This window comes from Littorina saxatilis, linkage group LG12 (assembly GCF_037325665.1).
Source record: "Littorina saxatilis isolate snail1 linkage group LG12, US_GU_Lsax_2.0, whole genome shotgun sequence".
NCBI lineage: Eukaryota > Metazoa > Mollusca > Gastropoda > Littorinimorpha > Littorinidae > Littorina > Littorina saxatilis.
The window spans coordinates 24395645-24414926 of record NC_090256.1 but is presented as its reverse complement, the minus strand read 5'-3'; the positions used below and the strand labels follow the sequence as shown (position 1 = coordinate 24414926).

Here is a 19282-nt window from a genome sequence, read left to right as displayed (position 1 = left end):
AAGTGATAAGTGGCGCGCCCGCGTTGCCTGTGCCGCATTCCAGCTGACAGCGCCAAGCACTGCTGGCGCCACCTGCAAAGGGCGGTCACTCTGGGGTATAACTCTAGTTTCACTTTCGTTTTCTATCGGTAGTTAAGGGGCTATATGCAAAATAACATTGTGTTGGTAAGTATAAATAAATAAGAAAATTAATATAAATTTTCATGGTTTTAAATTTTGTCTGCTGAGTACCAGTACATTTTTATCGTTATCTTATTGTGAAAAGGTTAGTTTTGAAATATCATATTACTGATGTTTTACATCATTTAAGTGAATGTTGCTGAATCAATAGTTGTACATGTCCCCAATGCTGAGCAGGTCAAGATTTTGCCTGTTATTTTCCATTATGCATGATGCTGACCACAAACTTTTTTATGATGTATTTCAAAAGATCTGAATATTGATGTCTTACATGTAGTGATGTACTTAATGAATGTAATTGTTTCCATCATATTTTGTTGAGTAAATAGTTCTTAAGTTATGCAGATTCGTTAATGTGATATAATGTGTATGAAGAAAATGCCATCAAACTTTTATTGGCAGAATGTGATGAATACTACTTAAAAAGTTTTGAAAGATATGTTTTTGAGTGCCTTTAATCAGAATGCCTTTAATCAGCGAGTTGCAATGCATGAAAGATATGAGATAGATCTCAAGGTTGTGTTTTGGTGTGTGAATAAAGTTAAGCGTAAAAATCATTATTGTCATGTTGAAAGAAAATGTATAAGTATAACCGATTCACTCACGTCACACGTGGATCAGGGTTATTCTCCAGAGCTGTGTACCAGTGGAAATTATTTTACGAAGTTGACATTTCTTTACTTAAAGACACAGTAAGCCTCCCGTAAACCATCACTGATACTGTCAGGCACACACAGTACAAACACCCTTTCATTTAAACATTCACCGCTTTTGAACATCCTAGGTGCCCTCTGTAAAGAGCGAGCAATTTTCAAAGAATTTATTATGCGTGATTTATCTTACCTCTGAGCCATCACGAGCCCGTGTGATCCACTTTCCTTTTTTCACAATGTAGTCGTCAGTTTGTGATTTCAATGCGACTCGCTGTTAACTTATCTGCAATAGCATGTTATTGTGTACCTCTGAATCTAAACGCAACTAACGGCTGCCATTCACAGGAACTAGAGCGGTGGCAGTTGACTGTTCAGAGGAACAGGCGCTAGGCACAACCGTCGTCTGCTACGAGAAAGACGGTTTGCATGAAACGTTTTCGGGTTTTTCTTTTTTTAAACTTTCAAAACTTCAAATTGTACTGATCTTGTCTTGATGAAAAAAGAATTCTTTTATGATTTAAGAATGTTTGTGTAACAAGCTGTCAATTTATTATCTAGATTTTAAAAGTTAGTTCTAGCGCCAAAACAAGGCGCCTGATTTGCTGATCAGACGGTCCACGAAAATAAATTCTTTGAAAACTGCTTGCTCTTTACGTAGGGCACCTAGGATATTCTGAAGCGGTGAGTGTTTAAACGAAAGGGTGTTTGTACTGTGTGTAAAAGCCTGACCGTTTCTGTGATGGTTTACGGGAGGCTTACTGTGCCTTTAAACTGAGACGTTTTAACCATACAAATTGATTTCATTTATAAGAATTGGTTCCATATAATATTATATCCTTGCAGACTACTCTCTTTGTGCTCTTGGATGTACTGTTTACAACTGCAAGGATAACAAGAACAAACTTTGGCAGATGCAATTTGATCTAGCTCAAGTAGCATCATGCATGAACATTTTGAATAACAGATTATGGCACAGACACAAACACACAGAATCACTTTTAAAACTAGTTGTGTACCAATCTCCAAATGTGTTACATACGCACACACACACACACACACAGAGCCTTTGATCAGTGCTATGTGCTTTATTTAAAGTAAAGAACAAAACAGCTTGTAACAACAGCTCTAATCACAGCTTAAAAGATGAACATCATCTCATGATATTTAGCAATGGAATACGAAGCACCAGTCATTAACTGAAGAAAAGCAAGCAATCACTTTATACAAAGAATGCATACAACGCATCAATGACATCAACACTGCAAACAAGCAAATGTCTTCTTGAACTTAACTTATTTTGGATACCAACCTCTCTTTCCATATTATCAGTGCTACTTCTACACTGGATAATACATGTTCACATTAACATCCCACCAAATATTCAAAGCTAAAACGAATATTTGCCATCCTGTACAACCATGATGCAGTTCAGCAAATTACAAACTGAAATAAGCTCCTTCACAGCTCCACCGTGGTTTACGTTTAAACTCGCTTTCTTTCTTTATTTGGTGTTTAACGTCGTTTTCAACCACGAAGGTTATATCACGACGGGGAAAGGGGGGAGAGGGAATAGAGCCACTTGTCAATTGTTTCTTGTTCACAAAAGCACTAATCAAAAATTTGCTCCAGGGGCTTGCAACGTAGTACAATATATGACCTTACTGGGAGAATGCAAGTTTCCAGTACAAAGGACTTAACATTTCTTACATACTGCTTGACTAAAATCTGTACAAACATTGACTATATTCTATACAAGAAACATTTAACAAGGGAAAAAGGAGAAACAGAATCCGTTAGTCGCCTCTAACGACATGCTGGGGAGCATCGAGTAAATTCTTCCCCCTAACCCGCGGGGGGTAAAACCATTTTTTTCTCAGACTGTTTGTTCATAACCTGTGTAAATTCACCCCCATTTTAAGACTGCCTCTTTTTTAAGACCTGATTTTCTCAGACTTGTGGAGGTCTTAAAAGGGGGGTCCCATGGTGCCGAGTTTGATGATAGAAAGGATGCTGCAATACTTGTACTATCAATCCCAGTCCCATGGTGCCTAGTTCGATGATAGAAAGGATGCTGCAATACTTGTACTATCAATCCCAGTCCCATGGTGCCTAGTTCGATGATAGAAAGGATGCTGCAATACTTGTACTATAAATTTAAATCCCAGTCCTATTTGGTCGAATCACGAACATTTTTCAGAGGTAGATGACTTGCATCATGAAAAATTGGTTTTGCTTAACAACTGTTTTCTGCCAACAGCAACTTCATGAATGGGTCAGTTGATAATATAACTTATCTCCCTTACCAAAAAGCAATTGTAGATTCACTACAACCGGGAACATTGATCATACATGATTGACATTTTGTGGAATTTTAGTTTTTTTTATCGATCAACACGAGGCTGAACGACTGAAAAGTGAATTCTGAGACATCAAAGCCTCTACATACCCATCCCTTCCCCTGAGAAAAAAAGTGATTGGAGATACCATATCCTTACACATTGTAAGTTGTCATGAATCATTCATTTCACTATTCCTGCAGTCTTTAAACTTGTGCATTTAAGTACTACAACCTTCAAGTAGTTGACACAAAGAGCTAATAAAACATATGTTAACCATACACATAAACATTACCAACTACACACATACATTTCTTCTATCTTACGACCAGGTGTTCATCACAGACTAGTTCTGAACTTATTTGAATCCTAATTGAAAGAAAAAATCACAACCATGGCAAACAGACATCTGCTTGTTTTGGCCCACTGGGAACTACTGGACAGCTCAGACATTTTTACGTACTGCTTAAAATGACAAGTTGCCACAAAAAATCTAACTGTCATGGGTTATTTCAAACTGGGTCAACATTTTATCTCAGATTGTCTCAATACTTGCTACAATAATGTGAAGCACTCAATCTGGCACCAAAACAAGTCGCGTAAGGCGAAAATACAATATTTAGTCAAGTAGCTGTCGAACTCACAGAATGAAACTGAACGCAGCAAGACCGTATACTCGTTGCATCATCACTCCACCGCCCGTGCACGTGGAATTGACAAGAAGAGCGGGGTATTCGTTGCGCTGAGAAGGATAGCACGCTTTTCTGTACCTCTCTTCGTTTTAACTTTCTGAGCGTGTTTTTAATCCAAACATATCATATCTATATATTTTTGGAATCAGGAACCGACAAGGAATAAGATGAAAGTGTTTTTAAATTGATTTCGAAAAAAAAATTTTGATAATAATTTTTATATATTTAATTTTCAGAGCTTGTTTTTAATCCGAATATAACATATTTATATGTTTTTGGAATCAGCAAATGATGGAGAATAAGATAAACGTACATTTGGATCGTTTTATAAATTTTTATTTTTTTTTTACAATTTTCAGATTTTTAATGACCAAAGTCATTAATTAATTTTTAAGCCACCAAGCTGAAATGCAATACCGAACCCCGGGCTTCGTCGAAGAGTACTTGACCAAAATTTCAACCAATTTGGTTGAAAAATGAGGGCGTGACAGTGCCGCCTCAACTTTCACGAAAAGCCGGATATGACGTCATCAAAGACATTTATCAAAAAAATGAAAAAAACGTTCGGGGATTTCATACCCAGGAACTCTCATGTCAAATTTCATAAAGATCGGTCCAGTAGTTTGGTCTGAATCGCTTTACACACACACACACACACACGCACGCACACACGCACATACACCACGACCCTCGTTTCGATTCCCCCTCGATGTTAAAATATTTAGTCAAAACTTGACTAAATATAAAAAGAAGAAACAAAAATGCACACATAATGCTGACCATGAAATACGACAAAAGAAAACCAATTTGTGTAGTCATGTTTTTAGAAACTGCAAGTTGATATGGGGGAGGAGGGGGAAGAGAATTACAAGGTATTGCACGACAAAATCATGCCACCTCCTTGTCAAGTTACGAAAAATTAAAGGTTAAAGCTTCAGCACACCTTACCTGCACTTACCACTAGATGGAAGATACAACACAGCTCTTGCCACTGAAGCATCAGAAGTTTACCTCTGAAACTGTGTGTGTACGTGTGCTTGTGAAAGAGAGAGATAGAGGGAGAGACTGGGGTTGATCAAACTACTGCTAAGATTCACTGATTGTAGCTGTGACAGAAATGTTTCTTGCAAGAACATTTCAGAACAGAACAGCACAATGAAAAGAAAAAAGTATTCCAACATTCCCTCACTCTATCAAAATAAAAACATTCTTACAGGTTCATCTTTCAACTGTTTTCTACACAAGCACACATCAAAATATAAAAGTCAAAAAATCATCAATCTTTTACAGGCATACTTTCAAAGACAACAACAGCAAACTCTCAGCTATCTTTCAGTGAATAAGTCAGAATTAAGTCCTCTTTAGTTTAGGTAGGGCCTCTACTGTTTCCAAATCCTTCAGACACACCTCTGTCATTCTCTCTTAGCCTTGAGCTCTTCATCATTCTCTTTTAGCTGTGACGTCTTGGGCATTCTCTCTTAGTCGTGAGGTCTCTGTCATTCTCTCTAAGCCATGAGATCTCTGATATTCTTTCTCAGCCTCGAGCTCTCCGTCATTTTCTTAGCCTTGAAATCTCCTTAATCTCTGACTGGCAACACAAGTGGAGAAACGCTCCCGGCCCTTAAAACAAGCGGCCCATGTAGATCATGTCCTCAGAGGATTTATCAGATTCGCTGCCCACGTTAACAAAGCCGAGTTTTGTGTAGACGTCGGTCATGAACTCATCTCCCGTGTTAAGCTCTGTGTGCACGCCGTAAGAGCCAGCGGCCTTCAGGGCACACAGCACGCAGGCCAGCAGTCGGCGGGGAACAGCGGGGTCCGTCAGGCGAGTGGCGAGGATGTCCATGCGCAGAAGAGACGGGAAACGACTGTACACATCCTCCCCTGGCTGGGACGGCTCGTTGTGGAAGCTCAGCATCACCTCCTGAACAAACAAGGCAAAGCTTGTGTCAGCTCAACCACATAATGTTCAGCACATGGAACACAAAGATTGAGATAAAGCTTGTGTCAGCTCAACCACATAATGTTCAGCACATGGAACACAAAGATTGAGATAAAGCTTGTGTCAGCTCAACCACATAATGTTCAGCACATGGAACACAAAGATTGAGATAAAGCTTGTGTCAACTCAACCACATAATGTTCAGCACATGGAACACAATGATTGAAATAAAGCTTGTGTCAGCTCAACCACATAATGTTCAGCACATGGAACACAAAGATTGAGATAAAGCTTGTGTCAGCTCAACCACATAATGTTCAGCACATGGAACACAATGATTGAAACAAACCACTACATTGACGTACTAGTGAATGTTTTGTTTTTCTGTCCACTCTGAAGACCACTACATTGACGTACTAGTGAATGTTTTGTTTTTCTGTCTACTCTAAAGACCACTATATTGACGTACTAGTGAATGTCTTGTTTTTCTGTCTACTCTGAAGACCACTACATTGAAGTACTAAAGAATGTTTTGTTTTTCTGTCCACTCTGAAGACCACTACATTGACGTACTAGTGAATGTTTTGTTTTTCTGTCTACTCTAAAGACCACTATATTGACGTACTAGTGAATGTTTTGTTTTTCTGTCCACTGGGAAGACCACTATATTGACGTACTAGTGAATGTTTTGTTTTTCTGTCCACTCTGAAGACCACTACATTGACGTACTAGTGAATGTTTTGTTTTTCTGTCCACTCTGAAGACCACTACATTGACGTACTAGTGAATGTTTTGTTTTTCTGTCTACTCTAAAGACCACTATATTGACGTACTAGTGAATGTTTTGTTTTTCTGTCCACTCTGAAGACCACTACATTGACGACAATTTGACGTACTAGTGAATATTTTGTTTTTCTGTCCACTCTGAAGACCACTACATTGACGTACAAGTGAATGTCTTGTTTTTCTGTCTACTCTAAAGACCACTATATTGACGTACTAGTGAATGTTTTGCTTTGTCAACAATAACACAATACACAAACTAACCTTTCTTGTTTTGAGGTGGGCTTTTTGTTTTTGTTTTATACCAATGATGGAGACAATTATGAACAACATCACTGACACAGACAACGACTTTCTTATCTCAAACAAGAAATTCATTCAACACCGATTCCAGTATGTGTCTGCAGTTTGATGGCACTGGAAGTGGAATCCCTGTCTATGAAATTTAAAAGTTCACAGTAAAAAAGCATCAAAGGGCAGAATGAATTGATAGTGGTAAATAAAATGGAAACTGACAGATGCCTACAGAGAGGACATCTCCAATGAACGGACACTATGTCGCCCATAGGTCTTTTATTTTGACATAACTATACCTCTCAGAAAAGGTAGGGACAGTTTTGATTTGTCCAAAGGGTGTCCCAACTGAGGGCCGAAGTGGCATGGTGGCACATAGCTATTGCCTCTCACACTGAAGGTCGCGAGTTTGTCCCCCACCTGGTGTCAACACAAATTCTGTATTTTTCCAATCGCTCTCCAATACACCCAGGTGGAAATGGGTACCTGTTTTAGGGACGGGGAAGGCAAGGGCAGCAAGGGAGAGGAGATGGGTACCGTTCTTTGAAAGATCAATCAATCAATATCAATCAATATGAGGCTTATATCGCACGTATTCCGTGGGTACAGTTCTAAGCGCAGGGATTTTTTATTTTTAAATTTTTTTTTATTTTTTTTTAATGCTATTTATATCGCTCACATATTCAAGGCGCAGGAAAGACCCTTTTGTCAATCGTGGGATCTTTAACGTGCACACCCCAATGTAGTGTACACGAAGGGACCTCGGTTTTTCGTCTCATCCGAAAGACTAGCACTTAAACCCACCACCTAGGTTAGGAAAGGGGGGAGAAAATTGCTAACGCCCTGACCCAGGGTCGAACTCGCAACCTCTCGCTTCCGAGCGCAAGTGCGTTACCACTCGGCCACCCAGTCCAAGAAAGTTGAGATCTCTTACTTCTCGCTCCCCAACAATCAACTATGGTTATGGGAATACCTTTACCTTATCAAAGGTGTCACTTGATGGCAGGTTAGGACTGTACGACCAACCTTCAGTCTTACCTCAGCAGGGGAGATGTCATCGTGCAAGGGCTTGGGGTATTTTTCACGCATGGCGGGAGTCCATGCCTCCTTTGTCTTGGCTAGGAATCTGCGAGCGTCGCTTGCAGCCAGCACGTAGCCGCTCACCCCATGCTGGTCCTCCGACACAAAGCAGAACTCCGGCGACAAAGACAGAAAGCGGCCCACAAGCCTGAAAAACACATCAACACCCTGTAGTTTCTTCACACTAAGATTCTGAAATCGAAAATTTTAATGAAATTACTAATAGTGAGCAAAGCTGTGGTTTACACCTACCTTTTAGTTTAGAGTTTTCGCTGTGGCTTTCAAATTTACTGAAAAGTGTAGATTTATGTCAGAACTCATGTCGGTATCTTGATCTACCAGAAATCACCAATCACTATCCCAAGAACTTGAAAATGAAATAGCAGCCCAACGCAGTCTTGGAATTTTCAGCTGCCATCTCATGTTACATCTTTATCAACCTCCTCCTTTCGTCCACAGTCATGAAGAACATCAAAAACAGTCTAAATGCTAAACTTGCTTACTTCTACCATACACCAGGAAAATACTCTCAATCATACCTGTCACCAATGAGCTTTGGGTTTTCTGGAAAAACGTCTGTTCCGTCCATGCCATCATCACATGTCTTGAGGCAGATGTCGTACACAGCTTCCTGATTCGCAAAACAAAATAAAAGCAGTGAAGTTTTACCCATTGCAATAATGTTTTACGTTAGATGACCAACGTTGCATTGTTTCGGCATTATAATCAATAATGGAATTCTGGAAAGTCAATAATAGAATGCACAGAGCTTTCCAGTAAAGTAACATCATCTCCCACGTATGGGGGTGAATGTGCATGATCACAAAAACAAGCACAAACTATCATACAGACATTTTATGAGCGGTCTAGATGACAAGGCTAGTAGGCTCACCTCATCTTCAGGCTGGTAAGGCCTGAAACGTGGCAGTACAGGCACAATAATCTCTGGTGGCTTGATGAAGAACAGATCATGAGCAGCTGCTATGGGCAATAAACGCTGGAAAACCGAGAGAGCATTTTACTTCAGTTTCCTTCTCTGCCCTTTCATTAGTTCTGCAGGGCAACCCCGACTCTGTACCATTGGCGTACTTGGCATCAAATTTTTCAATCGGGCAAACTTCCGCCCACAGTCAGATATCCCCAAACTGCTGCTATTGTTGTAAAGTTACTTGGGTTAACATTCAAGATTTCAACAGTAATAATTCCTGTTGGATTACACAAAAAATAGCTTTGAAAGAAAAGCAACCAACAACAAAACGTTTGGAAAGGCAGTTTTGGGTGGATCTGACTGTTAAGAGCAACCTTACGGAATATCATTTCCAACGTTTTATTTGAAATGAACACAACCTCTCAGTTTGTAAAAAGATGCTGCTGCCTTGACAGATAAGTTCCTTGTTCCAGGACTATCAGAATCTCTGTGATATGCCGTGCCAACATCTCAGCATTTTTTGACTCATTTTCAGGGCAATGCACTCAGGCCACTTTATATTTCGAAAGTGTCAGGCAAACTCCACAAAAGATATTTACTTGGTGTGCACGAAAAATTCTGTCCGTGTCTGAAATGTTTTCACAACGTTCACAGAGATACATGTTCTTTCAAACTATCAAGACAGCAGCAACTTTTGAACATGCCCACAAATTCTGGACTCATTGGGACACTTCTAGAACCTGAAACGAGCAATTCTCCCGGAACCAAGGTCTGGTCATTTGAGCAGAACAACATTTCACAGATTCACTGATATTTGTTCAGTCATCCTTGCAGGGTTTTTCCCCCTATTTTTTACAACATGACCCATGACACATGGTCTTTACCTTGACAGGGAGTGCTACCAGATTATATTGCTCATAACAGGCTCTTGTTTTTGTGCAAGTACTCCTGTTTGCCCAGCAGGTTGATGCAAAGTCACCAATGGTAAGAGTTTTCCACACGTAATGCACAAAAGATGGTTAATGCATGCAGATTAAAATATTCTTTCAGTTCTACTACAGCAGAGATGCGACTGGTTCACAAACTCACTAGGGAGACTTGAACTACTGCTAGGTCTCATTTCAAATACTGTACTGCATGTATTTCTTCATGATTCTTAAATATCCAATACTTTTTTTCATTAAATTTATATCACAGAAAATTTTCTTCACAAAAACAGACACATTCAGCTTTTAACTTTTCAAAGTAGCTTTCTTTGAACAAAATCATTTTAAACAGAAAAACCACAAAAAATCAAGTGCAGAATGCCTATACACTCCAAAGAGGAAAACCAATTTATAAACAAAACACTCAGTAGGGTGGTTAACACTCACAAGAAGTTCACAGTAAAATGGAGCCGAGTGGAGGAGGCTCAAACTCAGATGCTTTACCGCAAACTCCATGTATTGTTTACTTAAAAGCATATTTCTACAATCTCTAGGCCACTCACTTGCAGACATGTCTGCAGCAGTTAAACCAAGTCACATCTCAGCACCGAGTGCACACATAAAAGTTACCAAGCAAGGAAAATACACCCTTACTTCTCTCTCTCCCCAAAGTTTTGCTTTTTGCACCAACCTTTCACAAAAATTAACTCAGCACAATGTCACGGCAAATAGTTCACATGCAATCCCTTTGACGGTGTGCATGCAACATAGCCATGCCTCTTCAAGTATCTGATGGTATCAGGACAAAACGTACTGAGCGTACCAACCTAACTGTTCAACAAATAGCTGAATATGTTTTCAATCATCCAGTTAAGCAGAAATCTCACGGTACAATTCGCCAAACATCTCAATCATGGCAGTTTGCAATTTAAGTTCACTTTTACGCCAACGCAAGAAAACTCTTTCCTTCAAACCCCCACCATTCACATACAGAAGAGCAAAGGACTGTGAAACATTTGCATGCCATTGTGCCTCCTAAAAGCTCTGTAGAAGAGACACGTAATTAAGTCTTGAATCCACCTCCCAGTATCCTAGGGGCTAATTCAAGCACATGACCAAGCTAGCTGAAAACATTTCTAGTCAACATGTCTGAGAGTGAGAGCAAGAATTTGTGCAACCATTTCAACAGATGCTTGGCTTTTCTTTTCACTGAAATTTTATAAGTGTGGGTATATACACACACTGTATGCATTTTGACGGCTTTACTGTATCAAAGAGTAACAGGTTCGCAAAAATACAGAAATGGTTGCATGATGGACAGGTTCCCAGACATGTTGACTTTCTCCAACTCTAGCCTGCGTTGTCCGTGTAGGAATCCTGTTAAGAAAAGAGGCAAGATTGGTGCAACAGCATGAACAATGGTTGTGAGAGAGGGAAACACTTTTTTCATAAAGGGCACGCTTTCTATCCTCCACCTGCCCTCTCATCTCACTGTGAACAGTGGTGTAGGATGCGAGCAAGCGAGCGCCCGAGCAATCTCATCGGCTGGTCTGCGAGTAAAGAGGCTGATGTAGCCAATACATACTTGCAGCTCTGACTGTAGACCACCCCTGAACGCCCAAGGCTCCATATCACCACTGGTGAAGGCTTCTTTATAGCCTTCAGAAAACCCTGTGAGTAGCCCAAGAGAATGCACACACATGAGACACAGGCAAACACCCTTCAATACCTTTCCTCGCTACCTATTGAAAGACATTTGTTTTTAAAGTGATATATAAAACACCAAATTGGTTCTACAGCACCTGTTTCATAGCAAATGTTTCATGTACATTTATATACAAGGTTTTTGTTGTATACACTATTCAGTGTCTGTTAGCAGCCCAGTCTGGCTGAGTTTCAAACTACAAATAAACTAAACCCAACAGCTGAAACAGAATTTGCAATGAGAACCACTACATGATTTTAATCTCCACCAGGGATTCCCTTTGTTTAAAACCAATGTAAACAAATTATTTACACTATTAAATAGTCCTTTGTACAGCTGTTTTAGCTCCCAAGAGTAAAACTTGGCAGATCTTCTTCGATAACCGGAACTACTAGAAATTTGGATGAGCTTTAATCTTCGAATTCCATAAAAATGTCTAAAGTAGGCTGCCGTTTCTTTTTGTAGTTGCAGTCAAGTGCGCATGTTAATAAAAGAATCTTTCAGCAATTTCACAAATATTGCTGAAAGATTTCAAGGTATCTGTTCATCCCATCTGTTCTAAATCCACTCACGTTCTGCAGTATAAAGGAACTGGCAACAGTCTCATCTACATCATGTATGCTCTGCCGGTTTGTTTCTTTTCTAGGAGGCACTGTTACTTGCTTGTTCCCAAACAAACAGAACGCGAGTATTTTTAGAACTTTCAAGCATGTGTTCTACCTCACATCAGAAAATTTGGAAAGAGCATGAAGAAAGTGGAAAACTGATTTGAACTTGTGTCACAAAAAAAGCAATCCCAAGAAAATAAAATACATGTGCGTTACACTAGACTCTTCATGTGCAACACGATTACTAAAAGTGAAAAATCATTGTCAAACCTGAAATGGGAAGAAGGATGACATTTTTGTGTGTGACATTTTTTTTAAAACTAGGGCAGTTTTATTTTCCTAATTATCTTTAATTGTGACTAAAGAGAAAATCAGTTTTCATTCAATACAAAAGATGTTAAGATTTTCTGCAGGCTGAAACTTCAAACAAGACTTGCTGAATGCACAGAAAAGGTAAGATAACAGCGATCATAAAAGTATTTAAGGGGAAAATCATCTCTTAATACAAGGCGACCAAAGATTGATGAAACAAACATTAATATTCAAATTATATTCCAACTGTCTTGATTACTACTGTTAACACACACACACACAAATCTTAATAGTCAAGATTATAAACTGAGTACGCCAGAAAAGGGCCCAGTATATCTTTGTTGTTTTTCAGACACGCACTAATGACATAACAAATCCTATCATCAGTCATGTCAACAAACTTAATAAGTTGGCGGTCACATTCAGCAAAAAAATGTATGAAGTTTCAGCCACAGACTCACTTGCTACAATGACCATCAACACACTCTCTTGACTGCTTTCCGTTCTAATGCCAAATACTTCTTTTACAAGGTGCCAAATGAAAAGAAAGGAAACCGCTGAACTATCGGCACACAGCTGTACAGAAGGAGGTCTGCCAAGAATACGTTTCACCGGGGAAAAATGTCAGGAAGTATTGCTGGACTACTGAAAAGAGGCCTAATCGGCAGGACACCAGAGAGAAATTCGTACATGTTGCCATCTTGGTGCAGGGCAAAGCTGACACATCGTGCACCAGCCCAAGTTCTGGAACACACACACAAACAAATCTGTCAACATCATAAGCAAATCTGAGAGACTATTCCCTCACACTCTCATTACGCTGGTGATTTTTGTTAATTGTGTGTCTTTATAGAAAGAGAGAACGTGTGTCTTAAAAAGAGGGAGTGGGTTTCTATAAAGAAAGAGATTTTTCTTCAATGCATGTGTATGCATTTGTGTGTGCATGTGTGCGTGTGTCAGTGCTTGTCTGTGGTGCCAAATTCCCAAACATTTCCCAAACTGATACAAACAAAGGCAGGTCAAAACATGACAGAAGAAACAAAAAAACTAATTCAAACAAGAAAGAGAAAGACATGGAGATGTGCTCTAAGATAAACACTGGACTTGATCTTTGGCTGTCAAACTTGTCAACAATTCATTAGTACACTCAAGTTTCAACACTCTGAAGATTGAAAAAAAAATACACTCTGTGTGTTTTGACTTTACACACAGTAGTATGCAGTTAACATTTTGCTCTCTGTACTTTTCACATAAATATGTTTATGGAGATGTATTTTTCCTTTTCTTTTTCTTTCCTCAAGACCGATTTAAATTCTATTGACCTTTCAATATATTTTTCCCACTGGAAAGCACTTCGTACTGAAGGAAAGTGTTAAATCTTCATCCGTCAGGTGCCACAATCGTTGTATCAATTATTCTGCCACGGTACATAACGTGCTACAAATTATCATTATCAAAACATTTTTATTTGTACATGAAGTGACACTGGCACCAAACCTTTCTTTCAATACTATCAAACGAACACAAAATAAATGAAAACTCTGATAAATTTGTACATGAAGTGACACTGGCACCAAACCCTTCTTTCTATACTGTCAAAATAAAAATTTTAAAAAAACCTAACAAATATTTACATGACCTTTTACTGGTACCTTAAGTAGTGACTTCCATACTACAGGTGTATCAAAATAAATACATTTAAAAAAAATGTGATTTGTAAATAAAGTGACACTGGAAAACCCAACATTCAAAACAATTAAAATTTTTTAAAAATTCAAAAATGTCATGCATTTGTTGACGGAGTGCCCCTCATACCTAGCCACTTGATGAAGGCCAGGCAGACAGCGAGCGTGGACTTGAGGTCCCACAGGTAGGTGTGCATGCAGCACAGCAAGGCCTTGTTGGGACTGTAGAACAGACGGCACAGCATGGCGTCAAGGTCCTGCACGCACTTCTCAAAATCCGCTGCTCGGACGATCCACTCCTTGTGCTACAAGAAAACCAGAGTGCAGAAATAAGACTACTGGGTAGCGAACGAGAAGAAGAAGACTACTTTGTCACTATTGGTATACTGTACACATATTTTACTGTAGGAACCTTTTTCTTTTTTTGTATTTTCCCTAATTTATGCAGATAATGTTCGACTGAGCTAATATTAAAATCTAGACAAAAACAAGTTATGCTAAACCCTTACTGTATGTGATTAAGCATTTCACACATTTCAGTCAGAAACATGCCACAGTCTAATAATTAATAAATGGGTCTTCAGGAATAATATCTGTATACATGCAGCCAGCCTGTCCCTATTAAGCTTATAACAAGAAGGGCAAAGCCCATACGACTCACATGCTTGACCTTGACCTTTACATGACCTTGACCTTCAGGGTCAAGGTCAAATAACTAAACCTAGCAATGACATACACTAAGAACTGCTTTACACATTTTTCCTACCAAAATACATGTGACCTTGACCAGGGTCATGCAACACAAAGCTGTTAATTCAAGACATAGGAAGTACAATGGTGCTTATTGGCTCTTTCTACCATGAGATATGGTCACTTTTAGTGGTTCACTACCTTATTTTGGTCACATTTCATAAGGGTCAAAGTGACCTTGACCTTGATCATGTGACCAAATGTGTCTCATGATGAAAGCATAACATGTGCCCCACATAATTTTTAAGTTTGAAACAGTTATCTTCCATAGTTCAGGGTCAAGGTCACTTCAAAATATGTGTACAATCCAACTTTAAAGGACCCTTGCGACCTTGACCTTGAAGCAAGGTCAACCAAACTGGTGTCCAAAGATAGGGCTTACATTGCCCTGTATAGCATACATAGCTAAGGTTGCCATTCTCGATAACTTCAGAAAAAAATGCGAAAATGTGAAAAATGGTCGTTTTTAAGACAACAATTACGGCCCCTGTGACCTTGAACTTGAAGTGAGGTCAAGTTGCCGCACATGTGTTTTGAGATCTTGTAACCATACACCATCAGGCCACATCAGGTGTTGATAGACTTAATAGTGTCCAAGAAATATCCAACGTTAAAGTTTTCCGGACGGACGGACGACTCGGGTGAGTACATAGACTCACTTTTGCTTCGCATGTGAGTCAAAAACCACCCTATTCTGATTCAGTTTGGCCTGAACAAAATGGATCAAATGTTTTAAACCCCTAGCAACATTCTTCTTCATTCATGAGCTGAAACTCCCCCGAACACTCGTGTTTATTAGCACGAGTGGGTTTTTAAGCCTATGAGTCGTATGACCATTTTTACCCCGCCTTTCAGGCAGCTTTCGGGTGATGCATGCTTGGTATTTTCGTGTTTCCATAACCCAGCAAACTCTGACATGGATTACAAGATCTTTTACGTGCGCACTTGGTCTTGTGCTTGAGTGTATACACAAAGGGGGATAAGGCACTAGCAGGTCTGCACATCCATTGAGCTAGGATCGGAAAAATCTCGACCTTTACACCAGCAGGCGCGGCCAGGATTCAAACCCACGACCTTCCGCTATAGAGGCAACTGCGCCTGTCTTAGCAAAAACTGACTTACAGGTACCATCTAGCTGGGTTCCGAACAATTCTTAAACAAGAAGAGCAAACGCTCGATCGAGTCACTTTCGCAGTTCTGAATATTATATGAGGCATCAGATGGACAGGAAGAAATTGCTATTCACAACACAATACAGATGTAAATAATTTGATGTAAAGAATAATCCTATAAAGTTTGAATCAAATCCGATGAATAGTTTCAGAGATATGATATTTCAATTTTTTTCCTTCAAGACATACCTGTGACCTTGAAAAAGGTCAAAGGTCACCAAAGCAGACGTCAAAGTGTAGAGGTCACTGGGAGTCACGTTCACATAAAATTTGAGCCCGGTCACTTTTATAGTTTCCGAGAAAAGCCCAACGTTAAGTTGTGTGTTGCCGAACAGAAAAGGCTAGTTATCTCCCTTGTTTTTCTGATAACGTTCGTAAAAGGCTACAGATGTAAATACTTTGATGTAAAGAATAATCCTACAAAGTTTCAATCACATCCGATGAACTTTGTCAAAGATATAAAATGTCTAATTTTTCCTTTGACGCTGACCTGTGACCTTGAAAAAGGTCAAAGGTCAACGAAACCATCGTTAAAGTGTAGAGGTCATTGGAGGTCACGACTAAACAAAATATGAGCCGGATCGCTTTGATAGTTTCCGAGAAAAGTCCAACGTTAAGGTGGTGTCTACGGCCGGCCGGCCGGCCGGCCGGACAGACTAACACTGACCGATTACATAGAGTCACTTTTTCTCAAGTGACTCAAAAAATGTTGCACTGCGTTTCTGTCACAAGACAACACATTTACCACCACAGGCCCTTGGTGGTGGCAATGCCTACCTCGTCTGAGCCTTTCTTGGCCGGCTGCACAGCCTGAAGGTTTTCGATGAGCCAGTGCAGAACGTGGAGAAAGTGCAGAGCTTTGCCGCCGTGTTCAAAGGGCAGGTAGAACATCTCCGTCAGCAGAGCCACATCCTCCTTGCTCACAGGCCCATTCTCCAAGTTTGAAGGCGCAGGGGAAGCCTGTGGCACCTTGTCTGTTTCACAGCTTTCAAACTCAGCACAAGCAGCGGCACTGCTGTCTGGTTTGTCACTGCTGTCACAGCCCTCCACCTGCATCAGACTCTCGGAGGAACCGTTGTTCTGATTGGCCGCAGCACTGGCAGGGGTGGTCACAGCGGGGCTAGGAACACAGTCCATGGCCTCCACATCGTTTCCACAGTCCGACAAACCGTCCAGGTCGTTGGTGGTGATGAAGTCTTCCGTCAGTGCGTTGACCGGCTCGGACAGGGGCTGGAGGAGGGATATGTTGGGGTTGGAGGCGATCTCGGTGACGCAGGCCGCTATGGCCTCAGGAGGGGCGGGCGTGGGTTGGACGATGGGCACCGGGGCACCAGCGGGTGTGCCCTGGATGGACATGGTGGACGTGATGACTGTGGGCGTGGTGACGGTGCAGGTCTTCATCATGTCAGGAATGGGCATGCTGACCACGGGCACAGCACCAGGAACGGGGGAGGGCACATGGGACTGAGAGATGGGCACACCAGGGGGGGCACTCAACTGCACAGTGGAGGGGGGCACTCTCCGGTGAGGGTGTCTTAGCTTCAGGAACTCATTATACCATTCTTTGACAGCCAGCTTGAGGGCTTGGCGAGATTTGTAGCAAGCACCTAAAGAAGGCAGATCCTCATCGGAGCAGGTATCAACCTCTGTTTCCAGTTTAATGTCTGCTGCTATGGGGCTCAATCTGTCGCCTGGAACAGTGGTATTCTCATTATAAAGGATGGCACGTAACATAAAGTTATTGAAAACAAGCCAAGGTATATCCTCTCCCACACCAAATAAAGTCAGTCCCAGGCAAAAATAAATGTTACAATTTGCAACCAACCATTAAAAAAAATGTCTCTCTTTAAGTCAAGACCAATTATAACAGAAAATTCACATACAAAAACTTAAGAAAATAAGTTCTTCTTCTATTCTTCTTCATTCACGTGCTGAAACTCCCACGTTCACTTGTGTTTTTGCACGAGTGGACCTTTACATGTATGACCGTTTTAACACCACCATTCAGGCAGCATATGCCGATTTCGGGGGAATATAAGTTCAATGTCAGTGTGATTGATGATTGTATACATGAGCACCTTGTGTACTCACTAGCAATGATGTCCTTCTTGACGCCGTCAGGGTTGGACTTGCTCCACTGGCCCAGGGTGTGACAGGCCACAAAGTTGGCCTCAAACTCACAGTTGGGGTTGGTCATGACGCCACGAATGTACGGGATAATCTCAGGCGATCTCCCATCGTATGGCCCCAGAAAGACACGACGAGGGTCGTAATCGTTGGCATGGATGTTGTCCCAGATGACAGGGGGGCGTTTGAGAACGGTGCTAATCTCTTCCAAGGTCTTGATTGTTATTTTCTTGCTGATCACTTTGCAACCTGCACACAAATTTAAACATTAACCCGTTATTCAAAAGCTAAAGTGGTTGAACACAAGTACCCTTAGCTGTATTCTTCTCCACCCAAACGTTATTTTCTTTCTTTTAATCTTCCCTTTTTTTGTATTTCAAACCACTAAATGGAAATAGTGTCCTCAGTCTACAATTGACAAGTCCAGCAATATTGAATAATAAATCTGTTCTGGAATTTATATATGAGCTTCTTTCAACCCATAATTCATCCTCAAACATAAGACTTACCTGTCCACATGACATCAATTCCAGGTAGCAGCTTGGAGCCTAGGATGTTGAGGTATCCAGATGACAGAATGTTGGGCACTGCTCGAGATGTGCAGTATTCTGTACAAAGGTCACACATCGCAAAATTATCATGCCGTCATTCTGACCTTATCAAAAGAAAGCTACATGTACTCACCACATACTCATGCTCTATGAAATTCTCATAGTCTCAAGAACTTTATTATTGTGAGGGAATAAATAGCCCCACTACCTCCAGAAACAAGAACGCTAAGATTTGAAGTCATTTGGCTTCATTAAGTTGATGATTGCATGATCCTAGTTCACTATGCTTTTTTGCATTACTTGCATGAACAAAACACAGGCACAGTCAATTAAAAAAGAAATATTCTGCACAACCCCCATGGGCAGCTCCCAGTAACATTTAATTCTGCCACATCATTTTATGGTTTTATTGGCTAATCACACTTTCATGTTCATTCATTTACAGCATACATGGACAGCACATTCTGGGACTATTGTACATAGTATACACTGGGAACACCTTTGATTTTCACTTGAACAATCATCTCTACACAAGGCTGACAACAACAAAAGTCGAAA

The 19282-nt window shown here is 40.4% G+C and overlaps 1 protein-coding gene across 2 annotated transcripts in view; it reads right to left on the bottom strand.

The window, feature by feature from the left end:
* Positions 1 to 1898: 1898 nt before the first annotated feature.
* Positions 1899 to 19282, bottom strand: part of LOC138981583 (protein O-GlcNAcase-like) — a 39124-nt gene continuing 21740 nt past the window's right edge. The window contains exons 6-16 of one of the 2 annotated variants that reach the window (XR_011460662.1): positions 18683 to 18781; positions 18138 to 18422; positions 16824 to 17737; positions 14255 to 14429; positions 13130 to 13183; positions 11400 to 11485; positions 8853 to 8957; positions 8500 to 8591; positions 7919 to 8108; positions 2943 to 5785; positions 1899 to 2881 (exon numbers count right to left, since the gene is read on the bottom strand). Coding sequence is in view for 1 of the 2 variants with exons in the window: in XM_070354550.1 (XP_070210651.1) it covers positions 5483 to 5785; positions 7919 to 8108; positions 8500 to 8591; positions 8853 to 8957; positions 11400 to 11485; positions 13130 to 13183; positions 14255 to 14429; positions 16824 to 17737; positions 18138 to 18422; positions 18683 to 18781 (2303 nt within the window). In the remaining variant the exon portion in view is untranslated. Of the gene's footprint in view, positions 5786 to 7918; positions 8109 to 8499; positions 8592 to 8852; positions 8958 to 11399; positions 11486 to 13129; positions 13184 to 14254; positions 14430 to 16823; positions 17738 to 18137; positions 18423 to 18682; positions 18782 to 19282 lie in introns of both variants that reach the window. The other variant, XM_070354550.1, reaches the window with a different exon arrangement.